Below are 23061 nucleotides of genomic sequence, written 5' to 3' on the forward strand. Positions count from 1 at the left end.
ACAGAAGTAGACGTCATTTGTCTGAGTCCTTCCATCACTGGTGGGCTGACTGTGGTTAACTGAGCTCAGGCTTTGTAAAAGCCAGGAGGGCAATACTTTTAGCCCCCACGACAAACACTGGAATCCCCATGAACGTGTGAGGATCTGGTGAGACGTCAAGCCCTCGTTTACATTGAACGGAAGCAATATGTTATCTGCAGAGCATATAGACAGGGTGTGTAAGCAAAGACAGCACACACACAGGATGGTGTTGTGGTTTGGAGACAGGATGGTGCGGGCAGTCTCAACTTAATGACATCACAGAGGAAGAGGCAGACTGACAGAAGTATTATTTATTCTTCCTTCTCAATGAAAACAGCAAGAATGCCTTAATGGTTGTTTTGTTTCCCTCAAAGCTATAATGAAAAATTCTGATCGGCCTATTTTCTTTAAAACAGAACTAATTAGGTCTTGAAACTTTTATAGGATGGGACTGTTGGCTTTGGGATGGATGGGACATCCTTCGAGATGTTTTACATAAACAAAAATTCTTCAGAGTTTTCCACTGTTTATGGGCTCACGGCTCGACATTAGCACATAAACATGTTTTGGATTATTTTCCGCTGCCTACAGAGTGGAAAGGTGCAATCATTAAAAACTTCCCTTAAGCTGTAGAGCCTGAGATCAATACACCCACTCGTTCACCTGGTGCCGCACGAGGCTTTGATGGCGTTCTGTCAAATTGCTTCCTTTAAATGAGTGGGTGTTCGGCGCTCTAAATTTAGAAGAATAGAAATCAACAAACAACACAGTCACAGAGTGTTGGGAAAAAAGCTATGTTTGCGTCACTTCGCAGCACCTTTTCAGGTTTACACAAATAACGGAATGAAACAAAGGTAGAAACAAATATTTAGATGATTGTGGAGAGTTTCTGACGCCATGTTGGCAGCCTGCAAGAGCTGTTTTCTAGTCAGTTATATCTTAACCTCCTAAACCATATGCCAGTGCTGGCTTGGATGGTATTTAATAGCAGTTTACAGTAAAGGGCACCTCCCAAACTGAACATTTCCTCCTGGGACAGGTCAAATAACCCCTGCATTGCCGAGGTGGGGCAGGGTGTGTGTTTTTCTGTCTGACACTAGTCAGGATGTGTGCACGAATCGCTAATTGTGTGGTCATAATAGACTTCAACACAAAACGACTCTCTTGATAAAAATGAGGACAAGAGTCATTTCAGAACTTAATAGTTTCAACTACCAAAAGCCAAACTCTTGCCGTTTCTATCTCTGTCACACACAAACACAAACCTGCCAATTACTCTAGCAACTGTCTTGCACAGTAACGTTTGCAGAAAACCCACTCTGTTTAAGAGCACATAGATTTATTTTGGATAGATTTACTTTTAATGTGCATCTGGACATTAAGGTGGACAAAGAGGCAGTACAACAGGCTGCTACATGCTCACAAAACTGTAATTCAGCAAGTAGAAAAGGATATATTAGTGGCACTAAATTACTTTTAATGGTTCTTAATGGTTTTTACGATTGAAATGGTGTCTTAGTGTTGCAAAGAATTGGTGTTGTTGAAATGTTGGGGTTTTGTGAAGGCTTATCGTTTCACAGGCTGAAAAGAGGCAGGCTTGAAGCAATTCAGTTGTAGCTTCATACTACTCTTAAACTTATTCAGTTGCTCCTCCAAGAGTCTGAGAAAAGAGAAAGAGAAAGATGTATTAGAAAAATAACATCTGTATTTGCAAATTTAAAGGGGTCCTATTATGCTTTTCCACTTTTTGAATTTTAGCCAGTGTGTGGTGTGTATGTCTGGGATGAAAAACCTCTACAAAGAGTCCACTTCAAAGGGAGATATTTCGTTTTTTAAAAATCCCTGTTCAAGAACTACAACGAACGGCTACTTTGGACTACAGCGTTTGTTTTCTGGATGCTATGATGTCACAACGCGGTCCATTAGAATATCATTCAAATAAATCCCGCCTACGAAAATTTAAATCGTTGGGAGGTGGGGAGGGACGAGGTGGGAGATTCACCTAACCTTAGTGATGTAGCATGGACAGCTGCTTCTGGGATGCTTCAGCCAGCATTGACTAAAGTGTACAGTGTAGAGGGTCGAAACACATGCGGAGCGATGGCTGATGTAAACACAAGCATTGACTAGAGTGACGGTCATCAGTTGCCGCATCTGAGCCGCGCCGTAGATGTGTGTAGTGTGTGGTAAGAGATTTATCCATCTTACAGTGTAGATAGCTTCACTAGCCTTATGCTGGAGCTGGTTTCGGGCATGTAAATAATTAAATAAATTATCACAATAATGATAATATCATGTATCGCGATCTTGCAGGCTGACGATAGGACCAACAATACTGTAGCTTATTATTTACTCACCCTCCATGCATCCTAGGTGTAAATACTTCTTTATTTCAGACAAATGCAATCTGAGTTATATTAAAAATAATCCTGGTATGTCGATTCATAATAAAAAGTGCCTCAAACGGCTCTTGAGGGGTCTGTAAAAGACTCCTTTAGCGATCCGATGTGTTTTTATTAGAAAAATATCCATATTTAAAATGTTAGAATCACTTTAATCTAACTTGCGCTAACAGTTGTACACGGAACTCGCTGCTTTGGGAAGGGGAGTAGCAGCACTGAAATGCTGTCTAATGCCGAGTTCAGACTGCATGATTTTAGCCCCGATTTTGACTCGCCGACAGGTTTTGAGAAATCGCCGACAAATGCCCGAAATCACAGGCAAATCGGTGCTCGTTCACGCGAGTGACAATCACACAGTGCGAACTATCAAAGACGCGATCTGAGAGAATCGCCGACATATTTGGCATGCTAAATATCCGGACCTGTCGGCGATTCAAAATCATGCCGTGTGAAAGGTGATCTGACTGAAAATAAGATCTGCGATTAGCTACAGCCAATTAGACAGCAACATCCAGGCCAGCGGGAAATTAGGGGAGGAGTTACGAAGGTATAGACCACAATATCAACAAGCATAGCTTTGGCTTCTTTTCTTTTCGCTGCAAATGAGTGCACATGCAATTTGTCTGACAAGTGTCTTGCGGGCTACCATTTTTTTTATAATAATCCCAGTCTCACGTGGGAACTTGCACGCCTGACCTCACGTTGTTTCCATGTCACTTCTCGCGTGTGTTTGGTTGCGAGACGTAGTTTGCGGACCGGGACAAAGTTGTCGGCGATTCTTCCTATTGTAAAGTCATGCAGTGTGAAAGCCCCTGTCGCCGATCCACTGTGCAGTGTGAACACAGCAGCGACGGAATGCTACCCCAGATAGTCACGCAGTGTGAAAACATCTGTGACGCGATTGCTTTGAAAATCGTGCAGTCTGAACTCGGCATTAGCTGTTTGCCAATTGCAATGCAGTGGGACTGCAAACCAATCACAACACATTTTGTTTTTCGGAAGCGGACCTTCATCAAACCCGGAACAAATCAAGCCATTTGTGCCAGGCTGGGGGAGAAAGCTATTGTAATAATGTACATTATGTGAAAAATAATGCGTTTTTTGAACCACCAAGCATGGGAGCATGTTCTAGTGCACCCCCAAAACAAAATAAAGACTTTAATAGGACCCCTTTAATAAATCAAGTTTGAGACACTACACTCAAACAAGTACTACTGTACCAAGACTATTTGTTCAATTCTTATTTTTGAAGCAAGGACATATTAAACTGATTAAAAGTGACAGTAAAGACTTTCTATTCTTCAGAAAAAAAAAACATTAAGCAGCTCAATTGTTTTCAACAATGATAATAATAAGAAATGTTTCTTGAGAATTGCATTTCTGAAGGATCATGTGACACTGAAGACTGGAGTAATAATTCTGAAATTCAGCTTTGTGTCAGAAATAAATCACATTTATTTATTTTTAAATATATATTGATGTTAGTATTGATGGTACTATAATGTAGGATAGTATAAATGTATTTTGATCAAATAAATGCAGTGTTTGGTAAGCATAAGACACTTCTTTTAAAAAAAAAAACATTACAAAAAATTTACAAACCAAACTTTTAAACAGTAGTGCATTAAAAATTAGGGTTGCCCCCTAATAGTCGATTAACTGTTAGTCGATGAGAAGAGGCTTGTTTCTGGTCATACAGATAAGAGTAATACATCTTTCAAATCAGTAAAGACTTTACGTTTATTTGTGTGCACTCAGAATAACAACAAAACGTTGCACTTTTTTAAATAATGAAAGCAAACAGGATGCGCTTTCCGTTGTCTCGTTTCTGCCCTCCAAGAAAACTCCCAAACTCTGTGTATACCTGCCTTACAGACATGAAAAATATATCTATAGAGAGTAAAATGTCTACTTTTAAATGAACCAATTCAAATAAAAAACAAATATTCTTAGATTGAGATGGTGAGTCAGTGTTTCCGACATCATCTCCTAAGCCGAAAACAAAGAAAGCACTAGTTTATCAATAAATTATTAAAACGTTAATGCAGTCTCTTTGCTGTTTTTCTCTGACACATTCATAATCATGAATGTGTAATTATGTAATTATGATCTGACGGTGCACTGTGGCAAGCTTTTTTTGTGCGTTTGACCGCTTATTAGGTTATGTAGGAAACTAAAGGCTCGTTATTATGATTTATATGGTTTATTAATAAACATTATTAACATTACTAAACATTTTAAGCAAATTTTGTAATTCTGCAGTTATATCTGTAATGTTATAACTTAAGGCCGGAATATACTACATGATTTTTGCACCGATTTTGCCGAGTTGTTGACACTAGTCGCCGAATATCAGATCCAGTCTGGAGATTTGAGTTAACAGATTTCATAGAAAATCCTGGAGTGTATGATGGTCACATATGCAAACTTTGATTCCATCCAGTCGGAGGATATGAAACATGTTTGATATTTTGAGCCGATCTTAAAACACATATTGTTTTCATTTGTCATGCGTCTCCTAGCAACATTTCTGCGTGAGTTTGTTGTGATCTGAACAACTTTAAAGTCTGCTAGTGTATGATCCTCAAATATCCTTAGTGTATGACAACCAGCTTTCCCCTCTGTGACTATTACAAAGGGAGAAAGTGTATGATGCCCAGTATTTTAATATCTGTTCAGTTTTTAAAAGTTATGTAGTGTATTATATCCTTTGTATAATTTCGTAACATGACGGCATATGATCCAAAACATTACTGATTGGTTTATAACGTTCAACCCATTCAAATGGATGCATGCAAGTCTAGCCCACATTAAGTGCAAATCAATCACTACGGTAAAAATCACGCTTGCCTGCTAGTTCTAACAGTTTCATACTTTAAAGTCATTTATATTACTTGCTCAGTGAATTGATTTGCACCCTCAAAGTGATTAATCGCATGCGAGACTAATTTAAATACCAAAATGTTCCCATCATCTAAAAGATGAGTGAACCGAACACTTGGACTTGTCATGTCATGACATTTGAGCTCAGCTCTAATTGTCATCATCTCTGATGACTAACGTGTTTAAATGTTAGAGTTCGTCAGTGTAACGTTCAGCATGTACACTACCAGTCAAAAGTTTGTGAACAGCAAGATTTTTAATGTTTTTTAAAGAAGTCTCTTCTGCTCACCAAGCCTGAATTTATTTGATCCAAAGTACAGTAAAATTGTAAAATATTTTTATTTATAATTTTTTTTTCTATTTGAATATATTTTAAAGGTAATTTTTGGGATTTCAAAGCTAAATTTTTAGCATAACTCCAGTCATATGATTCTTTTGAAGTCACTAATATTCTGATTTGCTGCTCAAAAAACATTTATTATTATTTTTGTTACTTTGATTAATAGAAAGTTCTGGGGAACAGCATTTATCTGAAATAGAAATCTTTTGTAACATTATAAATGTCTTTATGATCACTTTTGAACAATTTAAAGTATCTTTGCTAAGTAAAAGTATTAATTTCTATAATTTGTTTTGAAAAAAAAAATATTGATAAAAATCATTAAAAAAATTGTTGCAGATCAGCATATTTTCAAAATGTATTTGAATAGAAAACAGTTATTTTAAAACTGTATTGTTTTTGCTGTACTTTGGATCAAATAAATGCAGTCTTGGTGAGCAGAAGAGATTCTTTAAAAACATTAAAAAATATTACTGTTCAAAAACTTTTGACTAGTAGTGTATTTGACTGAAACTTCCAAATGTAACTTTGAAAACTTACTTCTTGTCAGCTCCACTCTGTAGCTGTGGTAGAGCTTCCAAAGCCTGTTTAAAACTAGTGCTGAGACACAGGAGAGACACATATGAGACAACATCACACACCCACATTATCATACTACCGCTTAGTGGTTTTATTTGTATTAAGACATCTGCGTTGAATGCGTTTATGTCTTACCGACTTTCTGATGTGAGGTATGGGTCTACAGCGTCTCGCAGTGAACAGATTTCCAGACGTGCCTGGAGAGAGAAATATTAATGGTGGTGAAAAAGAATGATGTGGATTTCAACACCTTAAGATCAAACGCTAACTGTCCTGATAAGTGTATAAAAGAGATGACTTGTACCTGAAGTGCACCATTTTTACTAAAAGAGGACACACACTGCATCAGACGGCTCATTTCTTCAGCTACAGCCTCAATGATCTTTGATAAAATGCGAGAAACCAGCTCCTTGGAAACCGTGAAAACCTGAAAGAGCAAACGGAGAATCTTTGAGACTTTGTTTATTAACCAACTATTAGCTTGTCGCATAAAATTCTGGGATTCTTAGAATTTAGCCAAAACAAGGAACTTTATAATGAAACTACTGCTGCCTACTTTTTAGATTGACAGTGCACCTAGCTTTTATGCTGTCTATATAAGTAGTTCACAAGATTTTGAAACAGAAAATGTGCCATTCTTAAGGTGTAAGATGTCATCATTTAAACCAGAGATGGTTTTAGGTTTGAGTATCTCACCTCAGCATGAACAGAGATAATGCTGACCAAAGCCTCCTTCAAATAACTCCTCACACCTGAGTCAGAAAGAGAGAAAGGGAATAAGAAAAGGTTAATTAGTCATGCTCTTGCTTTTTAAGATTCAAGAACGTTTTAAACAGGGGGGTAAGGAACCATCCAAAATGTAGAAGGTGAGTGGAAAATCTTATCAGCTTCACTTCACAAGTATGACAAAGTTTTGCCTAGTTGTCAGAAATTTTACAATTGAATCTAACACATTTTTGGGTGCAAAAGGATTTTTCCTCTATACTGAGATCAAGCAAAATCGTCATATTTAACATCTCAAAATGTAACTTTTTTTTATATTAATTTTTTTTGATGTTTACTTTTTCATTGCACTGTTAAAGTAATCACTTCCTGGTTCTCTACGCATTTGACATCCACAACTATTAGACACTTTAATCAAATAGCGTGCGATTTTTAATAATGTAATTCACATGATTTTTAATGAAGAACAAATCTTATATTATTATTAGTGGTGGGCCGTTATCGGCGTTAACGTGCTGCGTTAACGTGAGACTCTTATCGGGCGATAAAAAAATATCGCCGTTAATCTATTCTCAAAGTTGGTTGGGAGCTGGGTCTAAACTACGCAAGATATGATGACTTTCACCTTGATATTTTAGCGCGGATAACATATACCTAGTCGAATTGCACTGTAGGGGGCGAGAACGAGTCTTCAACTTCTGTGAAATTACCACATCAATGAGACGTGCAAATATGGATGCAGCTATGAAGCCGCTTCAGGGCAGGTGCGTTGCTAGACCCTTTTTACTGGGGCACGTGAGTTATAATTTACTTTGATAATCCCGAAATAAAGACATTAAACTATATTCAACAACTGAATTGACGCTTCTAAAAGCAACGCAGTTTAATGGAAGACTATGCACGCAGAAATCCATGCCCGGATTGATTGTATTTAACGGCAACACGCACGTCGTGCAGCCTTTTACGCATAAGTACTTGGTTACACAAGTTTGTATAGGTAATTATGTTGTAAATGCAATTGTCAAGCAGTTTGTGATGCATTTTGGAAACAGGAGATGAGCACCTGATCTAATGCGCCACCTGGCCCGTTCTCGAAGACTTACTTTTAGTCATTATTTGGGTAGCACACATATTCTGAATGCCTTCATCAGAATTCAAATTAGCCATTTTAATCTAGATTAATCTAGATTAAAAAAATTAATCTATGCCCACCCCTAATTATTATATTATTTACTACAGTTTTAAAGTTTGGGGTCAGTAAGATTTTTTTTTATGTTTTTAAAAGAGGTCTTTTTTTAATTTGTTTTTTATTTTATTTACTTGCCAAAAAAACCTGTAATATTGTTAAAAATGATTACAACTTAAAGTAGCTGTATTCTGCTGTGTTATGGTGATTTAGTGCTCAAGAAACAGTTTAATTGAAAACACTTGTGCTGCTTAATATTTTGTGAAAAATGTGATACTTTTTTCAGGGTTCTGCGATGAAATTGCCATGAAAAGCTATTATTTATTTGAAACATAAATCTTTTGCAACATGTCAACAGTGAAGGAATATCTTTTGTACGTTTGCCCACTGACAAAAAAAAAAAAAAGATCAGTCTACAATTTTAATGGTAGGTTTATTTGAAAAGTGAGAGACAGAATAACAACAAAAAACATTCAGAAAAACACATTTCAAAAAAGGAATAAATTGATTTGCATTTTAATGAGTGAAATGAGTATTTGATCCCTTATCAATCAGCAAGATTTCTGGCTCCCATGTGACTTTTTTACAGGTAAGGAGCTGAGATTAGGAGCACTTTCTTAAAGGGAGTGCTCCTAATCTCAGCTTGTTACCTGTATAAAAGACACCTGTCCACAGAAGCAATCAATCAATCGGATTCCAAACTCTCCACCATGGCCAAAACCAAAGAGCTGTCCAAGGATGTCAGGGACAAGATTGTAGACCTACACAAAGCTGAAATCGGCTACAAGACCATCGCCAAGGAGCTTGGTGAGAAGGAGGCAACAGTTGGTGCAATTATTCGCAAATGGAAGAAACACAAAATAACTGTCAATCTCATTCGGTCTGGAGCTCCATGCAAGATCTCACCTCGTGGAGTTTCAATATTAATGAGAACGATGAGGACTCAGCCCAGAACTACACAGGAGGATCTTGTCAATGATCTCAAGGCAGCTGGGACCATAGTCACCAAGAAAACAATTGGTAACACACTATGCCACGAAGGACTGAAATCCCGCAGCGCCCACAAGGTCCCCCTGCTCAAGAAAGCACATGTACAGGCCCGTCTGAAGTTTGCTAATGAACATCTGAATGATTCAGAGGAGAACCTGGTGAAAGTGTTGTGGTCAGATGAGACCAAAATTTAGCTCTTTGGCATCAACTCAACTTGCCATGTTTGGAGGAGGAGGAATCCTGCCTGTGACCCCAAGAACACCATCCCCACCATCAAACATGGAGATGGAAACATTATTTTTTGGGGGTGTTTTTCTGCTAAGAGGACAGGACAACTGCACTGCATCAAAGGGACCATGGACGTGGCTACGTACGGTCAAATCTTGGCTGAGAATCTGCTTCTCTCAGCCAGGACATTAAAAATGGGTCATGGATAGGTATTCCAGCATGACAATGACTCAAAACACACGGCCAAGGCAACAAAGAAGTGGCTCAAGAAAAAGCACATTAAGGTTCTGGAGTGGCCTAGCCAGTCTCCAGATCTTAATCCCATAGAAAATAAGTGGAGGGAGGTAAGGGTTCGAGTTGCCAAACGTCAGCCTCGAAACCTTAATGACTTAGAGGAAGGAAAGGAAAGGAAAAGACGTGTAGCCAAGTATGGTGACCCATACTCGGAATTTGTGCTCTGCATTTAACCCATCCAAATGCACACACACTAAAGTGAACACACACACACTGTGAACACCAGCAGTGGACAGCCTGGGGAACAGTTGGGGGTTCAGGTGTCTTCACTGCTTCCCTTGCTCAAGGGACTCACCTCAGTCGTTGTATTAAGATCATTCACTCTCCCCATCTACAATTCCTGCCGGACCTGAGACTCGAACCCACAAACTTTGGGTTACAAGTCCGACTCTTTAACCATTAGGCCATTTCACTCATTAAAATACAAATCAATGAATAACTTTTTTGAAATGCATTTTTCTGGATTTTTTGTTGTTATTCTGTCTCTTACTGTTCAAATAAACCTACCATTGAATTATCATTTCTTTGTCAGTGGACAAACGTACAAAATCAGCAGGGGATCAAAAATATTTTTCCCCTCACTGAAAGTTTCCATCATGACAAAATTTGAAAATAAAAATCCCTTACATCACAAAAAAATATTTTACGCTGACTTGAGGTGGTGTTTGAATTGTGCAAAAAAAGGGTTAACGTGACTAATGGGAGATGGAAATGCATTTTGTAAATAAATGCTTCAAAAAAAGTAAAAAAAAGTGACTTTGCGCTATAGGACGAAATAACTTGACTAACCAGCGAACTAACTCATTGCACAGCATTTGAAATGTTTTGGTCATTCTGAAATGTCTGAGCAAAGTCTGTTGTCAAAGTATTTCTGTATAACTGCCTCCCAGAACTGTCTTACAAGACTGCGTTCCCACACAGCTGGCATCCGTCTCCGAAAGCAGTGACCGCATTTATTGTATTTCATCTGATCTCTGAGCCACAAATAATTTATTATATATGAAAATTATTATATTATTAATGTATTATATATGAAAATTATTATATTCATTATCTTTTACTTTTTTAGTGATATTTAGTGCCAGCTTATCAGGAAGTGACAATTTTGTTCTCTTTGACTTTTTGGACTAAAACGGTACTTATTCGCAAACGTTTTACGTAAAATTCCAATTTATTGGAATTCCAATTCCAAAGTTAAATTTGCAACTTTAGATGGAAACCTGGCTACTGTTAGTTTGAACAATATAATGCATCCTTGCTGAATAAAAGTATTAAAAAAATCTTACTGATCCCACATTTTTACATGCTAGTGTACATTAATGTGTAATAATATATTTTTTGTCTATTTTTGAGCTAAAGATGATGATTTTTCAAACTGACTGGGAGCTAAATCAGGGCAGTGGTGAAGATAACTAGGTTGGTTTTACACAGTTCAATAAGGTCTTCTTATAATGTCTCAGAAGCAGGAAGTGCAAGCAAGTTCACAAATGATTCACATAACCAATAGCATTTAGTAAAGCATGCACCAACAGACACAATCATGCTAAATATAGACACACACTGAAACTGGAATGAAAGCAATGACTGCAGACTGAAAACTGCAGATTCAAGGCTAGCAAAAGTGTTTGCGGATCTTTCTCTATTAGTATCATCTCCACGGTGATTGTTTCAAACAGACAGTAGCTATGTTTCCATCCACCTATTTTTATGCGCATTTTGGAATATCGCATAAATCTCTGAATGGAAACGCTAAGATGCGCATAAATTCTGAAAATGCGCATAAAAAACTTATGCGCACAACTAAGTAGGATAACATTTTTTATGCGATAAGAAAAAATGCACATAAACTACAATGGAAACACTTTTACCGAATAAATTCCTCCATGCGCATTAAAAAAGTCATGTGACTTTGCACGACGGGATGGGATAACTTGACTAACCAGCGGACCCATCTTGTTGCACAGCATCAGAAATGTTGTTTTGGTTGTTCTGAAAAGTTCCCTTCAGCGGTTTCGTCACTTGCCCACCACGGCACCGGCCCTGCCGACGTTTTGATCATTTTATAGTAATAAAAATCATTTAGTTCAGTTAGAGAACAAACAGTGCAATTAAAAACTGAACGGGCCGCTCAAGGCAGTGTGCCTTACAACAGTCGCATCAGCGGCATGAGTGCGATTTCATTCATCACATGAGGAGTGAAGTGAGCCCCCTGTTTTAAAAGTATTTTGGATTTTAAAAAGGCCTGTTGACTGTTTTCGTTTATCTAAGGTGAATTTGGAATCTCACTAGAAGAACTTTTCTTTCTTATTTATTTGTTTTCAACGTGTTTGCTGATTTTCAGCAGGCCTATTTTTATAATTAAACTTTGTGGAAGTTATTTAACAGTTATTTTTGTTAATAAATTAATAATTATATGTTTACAATAGACTGAGTTTGCCGTACTGTTTTGTTGTTGTCCATTTAATCAACTGACACTGAATTGCCGTTAAGTCGAAAGTAAAAGTAAAATGCTTATGGACATTTACAAGCTTTTAAAAAACGAGAGAAAACTATCCCTCAATCCTTTCCCTCGGTGATACCGGTACTGCCCGTGTTCTCACACGTCGGTGGGGAAATCTGAAAATTATTATTTTCATGACTTTTCCTATTTTTTTTAGTGATACTTACTGCAGGTTTATCAGGAAGTTTTTGATTTTGTTTTCTTTTTCCCGTTGGATGGAAACCGTGCTTTATGCGCAAATGTTTTATGCGATGTTCCAGTTTTGCGCATAAATTTAATACGCATTTTGGATGGAAACATAGCCAGTGTCTTCTAGAAACGTCCACAGTGTTTTCAACATACTGAGGTGTGTTACCTGTAGGTGGCAGGCAGTCCTTCCAGTCAAAGTATCCGGCATAGATGCCAGGCTCCAGAGAGCCGACGATTGGATCAGATTTTTTCTCAATGTACGTCTCAAACAGATATTCATCCAGCCGTCTCAATGCCTCTATGCTGACCTAAAGAACATGAACATGCAATCAGTTTAATAACAACCCACAGACCATACAAGATTTCTCTCCTCAAAACCAATAGTGCAAGCGACCTTAATAAACCATTAACATCACACTGTCACACACTTCTTGCAGAATGAGTAGAGACCACTCATGCATGTCCATCATTCTGATGTGTGCTGAACTTTAGGGAAGTCCTTAAAAAACCAAAATGGAAAGCACCATCTCAACAAGGGACAAAATCTCTGGGAACTTAGCAAAACACCAAAAATGGACATCTGTCAATGTTCTCTGAGAACTAGTTTAACTTGTTACATATTTTTACCTAGACTTTTGAAGAAAATAAAAAGCCTTGTTAATGCAAAACTGTTGCTGTGATATTTTAAATGTTATGCATGGTTGCAAGAATTTTGTTTTTTGGTGCTGTGAGTGTTCTATTGTGTTGCAGTTCCTAAAGTGTCCTTGGTGCGTTTGCATAGCACCTGGAAAAAAATATCTACAGTCCAAACTGTTAAAGCTGATTTAAAAGGTAAGTTCACTTAAAAATGAAATTTCTGTCACTAATTACTCACCCTCATGTCATTCCAAACCCAAAAGACAGTTGTTAAGATATTTTTTGATGAAATCTGATATCTTTTTGACCCTGCATAGACAGCAACGCAACTGACACGTTCAAGACCCAGAAAGGTAGTAACAATATCTTCTCTTCCGTGTCAGAATGCCGGCTCCTGCGTCAGCAGCACCACACGCATGGGTTGTGGTACTCTAGTGAACATGTCAAAGACTGACATGGAAGAGAAGAAATTGTTGGAGAAAAAAAAAAGACATTATCTTTTCTTTGCGCACAAGTTTTCTCATAGCTTCGTAACATTAAGGTTGAACCACTAAGGTCACATGAACTATGTTAACAATGTCCTTACTAGCTTTCTGCATTGCGTTGCTGTCTATGCAGGGTCATCAAATTTCTTAATTTGTGTTCCGCACCTGAACGAAGGTCTTGCAGGTTTGGAACTACATGAGGGTGAGTAATTAATGACAGAATTTTCATTTTTGGGTGAACTATCTCTGTGCTTGCTTAGTATTTTTGTCTTCTTCACTAGTAAAAATATCTAAACTGCTTAATACAATCACTTGAAAAGCAAAATAACATAAGATAACAAACCTTGCTACCTGAAAAATGTATTAAAATATATATATAAAAAAAAAAATCTGGCAATGGGGTAAGGAAAAAATTGATTTTGAATTTAAATGTATTTTTCTTTCCTCATTTGCAGATATTTTTGCCCTTGTTTTACACAAAGTCACTTATTTTTGATCAATTTTTCAAAAAAGTAATTTTGCTTTTAGAGTAAATGTTTCTTCATTTAAGAACGCTTGATATTTGCACTGGAAAACAAGTCAATAATTCTGGGGAAGAACAATAATTTTTAGAACAAGTTCAGAGCAAATACAAAGGAATTTAATACTAAAAACTAAAGCTGTGATTTAAAATTCAGCGATTAAATCAAGGCCGGGTCTCGGAGAAGCTGGTTTCTTGTAGGTGGATCAACCACATGGCGGATCCCTTTCTGCACTCTCATTGAGGCACTGCTTTACTACATTTATGCATAAAGTTAAGCTCTACTAATGGTTAATGGAGTAAATGCTTTGTTTGAAGTAAAAGTGATGCATGCATGATCAATAATCGATGCTCTTCTAAACCTCTCCAACAAATTACCAAGCTCTTATTCAGAGTTAAATGTCTCTGAAAGGTGCAATACAATGCATTCTCATGATCTACACCAAATCTTTAAGCCGAACACACTTATTCACTACAATCTGCATTTACTGGAAAGACCAACCATAACCTTTCATCAGGGCTTCACCCTTTCCTCTGCAGGGAGGCGCAAAAGCCACCTCGAGTGAGTGTGCTGTAATGCCACCATGAAAAACCCTTCAGCTTCTCCTCAATCTATGTGAGTCATTCTCACTTCAGCAAAAGACACATAAATTACCACAATTGGAAACACATCTGTTATCGCTTAGAAATAAATGGCAACTGTGGACTGGAGTAAAAAGGAAGTGCATGTGTATTTGTACCCTGATGATCTTCTCTGCAGTGGTGAAGCCGTTCTTCTCCAGGTGCTCAGCCAGGTTGAGAAACGTGTGTCTCTCCAGATACTGACAGTTACTGAGGATGATGAGGAGACGTTGCTCCTACATGGGCCAGAACAAACACACAACAGCCGAATCAGTTACAATGAACATATGTAGGGAGAGATTTTATTAATGACTTTTTATAATATGAAATAAATGTCGCCTTGGTGAGCATAAGAGATTTTTAAAAATCCTATTAACACATGAACAAGAAATAGTCTGAGAGTGTGTGAAGCAATACTACTTCAGATATGATTGGGTACGTTTGTGCCTTTACTTAACCATAAACCAGACTGTGAAGGAGAGAGAGTAAAATAGAGAAAAAGAGAGAGATAGAGGGGAAACCTGCAGCTCTTCCAAAGCAGGCTAGGGGAAACCCCATGTAAGCGTCTGCTGCCTTGTGCTCTCTGAAGAGAAAACTGCTGTTTTTCACAACACATGACTCTTGTGCGTGATGTTTGAATGTTTGCTGTGTTGCAGATGGAAAGTGTGACAAAGGCATCCATAACGGAACACAGGATGTTTTCTCAGGAAAAGGGTTCTTTAGAACTAATAAATAACAAAAAATAGCAGTGGCCCACAAGGTATTCGAAGAAAAACCCAAAACAAAAACAGAAAAGCATCCATTTTGTGCACTTTATAACTAAAATATTTAACCAAATGGCTTTTATTTGAAATACAATGTAAATACTTTTGCTAAAATGCCACGTTTTAAATTGATGTGATGAACTATACCTGTGGTTGCTCTGCTAGGACACCTGTGCAAATTTAAGGGAACTGACTTTATATGGTCACTAAAAAACCCCTTCAGACCAGTTAGATATGTCTAGCATGATTTCTTTTGCAGATGCCAGTTTACTTTGATATTTTCAATCTGAAGCAAAGCCATAAGACCATTTTAAATCTAACTTAAGCATCACAAATATGTTTTGGGGTTACTGTAAACTCTATTCATGTGGTTTATACTTTTACTCAAGCACATGTGCACACACACATTACTGTATATGCACAGAAGAGGGGATTAAATGAAGGGAGGAAGTACTTCAAGGTTACTTGAGGTCTCTGAATATCTTCAATCAATGAGGTTTCGTTTAAACACACGGCCTCATTACCTGGTTTCTCTCCCTCTCTTTTTTCACTCTTTTTATCTATCAGGGTTTCAGCTTTCAGTAACACTGACACTCTGTGGTTCTGATACTACACATCGACACAGTGTTATTTGGATTTCAGTCAGTGACAAATGATTTGAAATAAGGTGAGGAGCTGAACATGTCTGAGTAGCGTGAAGGCAGCTGTTATCTGCATTCACTTCCTATTCTCTGTATTCAAATATCCTGTCACATACAGTGACATCCACCTCTGCATTTACTGTGAAAAAAATACCACATAGTCCACACATACATTTTATGAGACCATTTTTTGACAGTGAAAGTGGATTAACAAAAAGTGAAGGAGGAGGAATGAAATGAGTACTTGATGCAGCCACATTCAAATCTTATCTTCTATATGAGCACCACAGCTTGATGTACTAACTGCTAGGCCACAATTCAAATTTATTTTATATGAATTAATGAAATTATCTGTATGTATTTTATAGCGCAGTAAACATTTAAATATGCATTATTGTTGCGAATAGACAGAAAGATGAGATGAAACACGGACAAAGTTGGAAATCAGAATGGGAGGGGGAAATGGCCTTACTGGTTTTGAACTGAAGTCTTCTTGGATGTTCTTAAAAAGATCAGGTGAGGCCAGGTCCACGGACAAACTGAAAGAGAAAGACCTTGATATTGTACTCACACTGTAAACCTAAACATTATACACTTGAAGAAGTCAAAAGTTTACATACACTTTGCAGAAACTGGAAAAAGGTAATTATTTTACCAAAATAAGAAGGATCATACAAAATGCATGTTATTTTTTTATATTTAGTACTGATCTAAATAAGATATTCTACATAAAAGACGAGGTGAATTTTTAAAAATGACCCGGTTCAAAAGTTTACAAATGCTTGATTCTTAATACTGTGTTGTTACCTGAATGATTCAAAGCTGTTTTTATTTTTTGGTTTAGTGATAGTTCATGAGTCCCTTGTTTGTCCTGAACAGTTAAACTGCCCGCTTCAGCATTTTTGTGCAATCAACCCTTACTAACAATGACTGTATGATTTTGAGATCCATCTTTCACAGGACAACTGAGGGACTCATATGCAACTATTACAGAAGGTTCAAATGCTCACTGATGCTTCAGAAGGAAACACAATGCATTAAGAGCCAGGGGTGTAAACTTTTGAATGGAATGAGGATGTGTACATTTCTCTTATTCTGCCTAAATATCACATTTTTGTCATTTAGTACTGCCCTTCACAAGCTACAGCAGATACTCACATGTTTCTCAAAAGACAAAATAAGTTAAATTTACCCTGATCTTTAAATTCAAAAAGTTTTCACCCCCTGGCTCTTAATGCATTGTTTTTCCTTCTATTTCCTTCTGTAATAGTTGCATACGAGTCCCTCAGTTGTCCTCAGTGTGAAAAGATAGATCTCAAAATCATACAGTCATTGTTGGAAAGGGTTCAAAAATGCAGAAAACCCAAAAAATTTGTAGGACCTGAATGATTTTTTTTTTTTTTTTTTGAAGAAAAGCAGGAAGTTTAACTGTTCAGGACAAAGGGACTCATGAACAACTATCACTAAACAAAAAAAAAAAAAAAAAAACAGCTGTGGATCATTTAGGTAACAGCACAGTATTAAGAATCAAGTGTACGTAAACTTCTGAACGGGGTCATATTTATAAATTTAGCTATTATTTTCTCTTGTGGACTTTATGTAAACGTCTTTTATGTGAAATGTCTTATTCAGGTCAGCACTAAATAAAAAATAACATGCATTTTGTACAATCCCTCTTATTTTGGTAAAATAATTAACATTTTGCAGATTCTGCAAGGTGTATGTAAACTTTTGACTTCAACTGTATACATGGCTTAGTGAGGAATCAACTAATATGTAGGAATCATACATAAACTTTATATAAAATAAAACTCACTGAGAGGTGTCGATGTCTCCATCAGTCTTGGTGCTGAGCTGTTCGAGGCATTTAATAAAGACCTAAAACAAGCAGAGACATGTAAATTCCTTTTATTCAGCACAAATTATTTTTCACAAAACACAACATACACAGACAACAGCATACAGTACCTTCATGATAGAAACACACTGTTCACAAGCTTTGTCTTGAACCACATCCAGATTTAAGATCTGAGGGAAAAAGACATACATAATTATTTTCTCTTCATATAATCTTCAGTGGAAGAACAGAAAATTAGTGTTGTGTGAATATTTGTACATTGATCTCTCCAGGTTTACATTCCATGGGCTCCTTCAGAGACTGCAGCATCTGAACCATACACTGCTCAAATTGGGCCGGCTGAAACAGACACACCATTTATCCATAAGTTTTTAATTTTCAGGCTTTTGGATTGTAATAAATTAGATAAAATTCAATGAAAGTATAAAACATGTACCAGTGACGTGATTCCTTCATTGTCCACAACCCAGTCTTCTTTTTCTGCAAGTCTCTTTACGTCTAAACAACATAAAGTTTAATCAATATTAAATAATCAATAACAAAAAATACATTACACATTTATCTAATTCAATCTACCTCAGTATTAAGGAAACTGCTGTAACTGGGAAAGCTAGTCTTTTGAAAAAGTACTTGGCTATTAGTTTTAACAAAAAAAGTCAAATATGTACAGTAAAAAACAACTATAAAACATCCCAATATATATACATATTTAAAAAAGTGATAGACAGCAGAATTTAACTGAATGTTTTGCTAAAAAAGAAGATGCAGGGATTTCTGTGCAATTTTGTGATGTTTTGAAATTATCCAAACAACTAAAAATGTATACTGTTCAGATGCTAACTAGGTAGTGTTTTTGCCAATAAATCTATGGTTAATTCTGTGAATAAAAATTTATTTCACTAGAGCTGTTTTGGTAAAACCCTATAATGATTAATGTGCTGTTTATACTGAACTTGCAAATCCAATTTAGTTGAGAGCTCTAGAGCTCCCTCTATTGTTTCATCTGGAGCAAGCAACATTAGTGAAAGACTTATATCAGCCAGTCCATCTTGAGATGATCAGTGTTCGCTAATAAACTTATCTACAAGGCATATTAAGCAAATATTCTGTATAACAGTTCAACGATCTCATATGCCAATGTTTGCCTGAACTGAAAACGTTAGCAAAAGTTCAGTTAATGTGTAGTTTTACCCTCTTCAGTGTGCTGTAATGTGGTGAGCAGGCAGTGCACACGCAGGTCCTGCAGTAAATCTTGAATCACCTGCAGCAGGTCATTAGGAATCTCTAAAGCTGACAGAGCTTCATGACTTAACCTAAGAGAGAGAATCAAATGAGCTTCATATGAAAATACAATAAAATGCAATGATCCTGGTTTTGATGGATCTATGTAAATGATCATGAAAACTAAAAAAAAAAAAAAAGAAGTTTTACGTTTCACATCGACATGAAAAATATGAAACAGTACAACAAACTTGCATAAAAGGGTAATTTACCTAAAAAAGAAAACTGTACCATTATTTACTCAACCCTTACCCCTTTCTTCTGCGCAATATTAAAGGGATTTAGATTCTGTCATTAATTACTCACCCTTATGTTGCTTCAAACCCGTAAGACCTTTGTTCATCTTTGGAACACAAATTAAGATATTTTTGATGATGGGATAGTCCTCCGCCATTATTAAAGGAGTAGTTCACTTCCAGAAAAAAAAATTACAGATAATGTACTTACCCCCTTGTCTTTCGAGATGTTCATGTCTTTCTTTCTTCAGTCGTAAAGAAATTAAGTTTTTTGAGGAAAACATTTCAGAATTTCCCTCCATATAATGGACTTCTATGGTGCCCTCGAGTTTGAACTTCCAAAATGCAGTTTAAATGCAGCTTCAAAGGGCTCTAAACGATCCCAGACAAGGAAAAAGGGTCTTATCTAGCAAAACGATCAGGAAAACATTTTAGGATTTTTCTCCATATAAACGACTTCTATGTTGCCCCATAATTTTAAATTCCAAAATGCAGTTTAAGTGCAGCTTCAAAGGGCTCTAAACAATCCCAGCCAAGGAAAAAGGGTCTTATTTAGTGAAACAATCGGTTATTTTCTAAAAAAAAAATAAATAAATTACAATTTATAAACTTTTTAACCCCAAACGTTCATCTTGTCTAGCTCTGTGCTGTGCATGCGTCCGGTTCAAGACAGTTGGGGTATGTTGAAAAACTCCCATCTCATTTTCTCCTCCAACTTCAAAATCATCCTACATCGCTACAGAAGTACCGATCCAGTGTTTACAAAGTGAACGTGCAAAGAAGGTCAAACACCCTTTAGAAAAAAAGGTAAAACAGCGATGTAGGATGATTTTGAAAGAGGAGAAAATTAGATGGGAGTTTTTCGACATACCCTAACTGTCATGAACCGGAATACACAGAGTTCAGCATTTAAGGTTAAAAAGTATATAAATTGTATTTTTTATTTTTATTTTTTTAGAAAATAATCAGTTGTTTCACTAGATAAGAATCTTTTTCCTTGGCTGGGATTGTTTAGAGCGCTTTGAAGCTGCACTTAAACTGCAAGTTGGAATTTCAAACTAGGGGGCACCATATAAGTCCATTACATGGAGAAAAATGCTGAAATGTTTTCCTCAAAAAACTATTTCTTTACGACTGAAGAAAGAAAGACATGATCATCTTGAATGACAAGGGGGTGAGTACATTATCTGAAAATGTTTTGTTCTGGAAGTGAACTACTCCTTTAAGAGTACTACGTCAGCAGCATCACACGCATGCATCGCGGTACTCTCGATAATGGCAGAAGATTGTCCCGGGAGAGAAGAAATAATTGAATAAAGTCATTATTTTGGGGGTGGGGGGGAGGGGGTTGCGCTCAAAAAGTATTCTTCTTCATAAAATTATGGTTGAACCACTGATGTCACATGGACTATTTTATCAATGTCCTTACTACCTTTCTGGGTCTTAAACATTTCTGGGTACTACCATTACGGTCTATGCAGGGTTAGAAAGCTTGGAAAGCATCAAAAATATCTCAATTTGTGTTCTGAAGAATGAAGGTCTTACAGTTTTGGAACGACATAAGGGTGAGTAATTAATGACAGCATTTTCATTTTTGGGTGAACTACCCCTTTAAGTCTACAGAAGAGTATGCAATTAGCAAAGTTGTTTTTGGCCATGAAATTATTTTGACACATTACGAATTCCTAAATTTCTACTACAATCTCACACACATACCTGACGGTGTGGATGACCTGAGTGAGCCAGGTACCACTGAGAGGGGTCTTGGTGTCCCAGCCTCCATACTGCCTCAGCTGCTGCTCAGTAAGTGAGGAGGGTAACAGAGCTCCTCGAACCAATTGCACCAAACGACGGGTCACCTCCTCAATCATGCCCTAAACGCAATCAAATGTGCCAAACCCATTAATCAGAGAAAACAGCCAAAATAATGTTTATTTAATTATCAATTAATTATTAAAATGTATTTAAAAACCAAAAAGAGCTTAAATGGTAAAAAAGCTAAAAGAGTTGTATATAAACATTTAAATTGCACAAAAGGTGATTTGTATATCAAATCTGTAAAAATATGATGTTTTTACTCAAATTTGTTGTTGAAATATAAATATTTAAATGGTGACTGTATCAACTGTAACTGTAACATGATGTTAATTCTTGGATCTTGGTTCATCAAAATAAAAAAACAATTAAAAACAAGTCTATTTTTCTATTTTTTTATTGTCAACCCAGCCCTAGCGTCCACACAGCCGACATGTTCACCTATTGTGTGCATGAAACACACACTGACACAGTCAAAACATTCCATAGAAAAAACACAGATTGAACATCACAGTTTCAGTCAATTCGGCCCTCTAAACAGTTTCAGATGAAACTGAAAATTAATTTTTGGGCCTAATATTTTCAGTTTCAGAAATTTTGGTGCATCACTAGTCTTAAACTGTAGTGGCTCATGCTCACACCCTTCAAGCACAAAACCATTGCAGCTGCTTTACTGACCTTAAAGTCATTCTGTCTTTGTCGCGCATTCTTCTTTAACTTCTCCACCTGACCAGATTTCTCTCCTGTCTGTTCAAGACAACAAAGTGCGTGTTGTAATCAAAACATGATTATACTAGCCATTGTTTCTAACACTCCAGAGTATATTTGTCCATGTGTAATATCTACCTCACTGAACAGGCTGCCGTTGACGTAAGAGATCCAGAGTTTCCAGAAGTTCGGTAGCTGGCTAATGACCACGTCTGAGAGCTTCTCCACAAACCTGACCTGCTGAGGGCTCTTATAGTGCCACGCTGAGAAAATATGTGTATAACATAATGTTACAAAGATAACGGCATTCAGCTTCTGAAATAAAAATGGATGAGAATTGGTTTTCTACGAGTTTCAACAACTCATCCTAACTAAGCGCAGTTTTAAACCTCAAATCATTTTTGACTTAACTGAAAGCGAAATTCAGTCCAAAGCAACAAAATCACAGCAAATCAGAACATTTCCCATAATTTTATATAGATATACACTGCTGTTCAAATGTTTTTAAAGAAGTCTTTTCTGCTCATCAAGGCTGTTTATTTGATTAAAAATACAGAAAATTATTGCAATTTAAAATAGTGGTATTTTAAAATAGAATTTATTCCTGTGATGCAAAGCTGAATTTTCAGCATTTTTACTCTAGTCTTAAATGTCACATGATCCTTCAGAAATCATTGTAAGATTCTGATTTATGTTATCAATGCTGGAAACAGTTGTGATGCTAAACATTTTTTGGAACCTGTTTTTGGAAGATTTTTTTGATGAATAAAATGTTAAAAAGAACAGAATTTATTTAAAATAGAAATCTTTTGTAACAACATACCCTACCATTCGAAGTTTGGGGCCAGTAATTTTTTCTTTCTTTCTTTGAAAGAAATGTATACTTTTATACACCAAAGATTATTGTTAAATGGATAAAAAAGTGATTGTAAAGATTTACATTCTTAGAATTTCTATTTTTAACAAATGCTGTTCTTTAAAACTTTTTTTTCATCAAAGAATCCTGAAAAAAAGAATCACAAGTTTCAAAAAATATTAAGCAGCACAGATGTTTCCAACATTGATAATAAATCAGCATATTGCAATGATTTCTAAAGGACTGTGTGACACTGAAGACTGGAGTAATGGCTGATGAAAATTTAGCTTTGCATCACAGAAATA

At 36.6% G+C, this 23061-nt stretch overlaps 1 protein-coding gene across 1 annotated transcript in view; it reads right to left on the bottom strand.

Annotated features, from left to right (window-relative positions):
- Positions 1–1339: 1339 nt before the first annotated feature.
- exoc2 (exocyst complex component 2) overlaps positions 1340–23061 on the bottom strand; it is a 37903-nt gene continuing 16181 nt past the window's right edge. The window contains exons 13-28 of the mRNA XM_073816373.1: positions 22039–22163; positions 21871–21939; positions 21094–21251; positions 19052–19173; positions 18297–18358; positions 18119–18199; positions 17971–18030; positions 17819–17880; positions 16475–16541; positions 14717–14833; positions 12502–12643; positions 6922–6977; positions 6530–6652; positions 6361–6422; positions 6187–6246; positions 1340–1681 (exon numbers count right to left, since the gene is read on the bottom strand). Of these exons, the coding sequence (XP_073672474.1) occupies positions 1588–1681; positions 6187–6246; positions 6361–6422; positions 6530–6652; positions 6922–6977; positions 12502–12643; positions 14717–14833; positions 16475–16541; positions 17819–17880; positions 17971–18030; positions 18119–18199; positions 18297–18358; positions 19052–19173; positions 21094–21251; positions 21871–21939; positions 22039–22163 (1460 nt within the window). The 3' untranslated portion in view covers positions 1340–1587. The remainder of the gene's footprint in view (positions 1682–6186; positions 6247–6360; positions 6423–6529; positions 6653–6921; positions 6978–12501; positions 12644–14716; positions 14834–16474; positions 16542–17818; positions 17881–17970; positions 18031–18118; positions 18200–18296; positions 18359–19051; positions 19174–21093; positions 21252–21870; positions 21940–22038; positions 22164–23061) is intronic.

Source organism: Garra rufa, chromosome 13, assembly GCF_049309525.1.
Source record: "Garra rufa chromosome 13, GarRuf1.0, whole genome shotgun sequence".
NCBI classification, from domain to species: domain Eukaryota; kingdom Metazoa; phylum Chordata; class Actinopteri; order Cypriniformes; family Cyprinidae; genus Garra; species Garra rufa.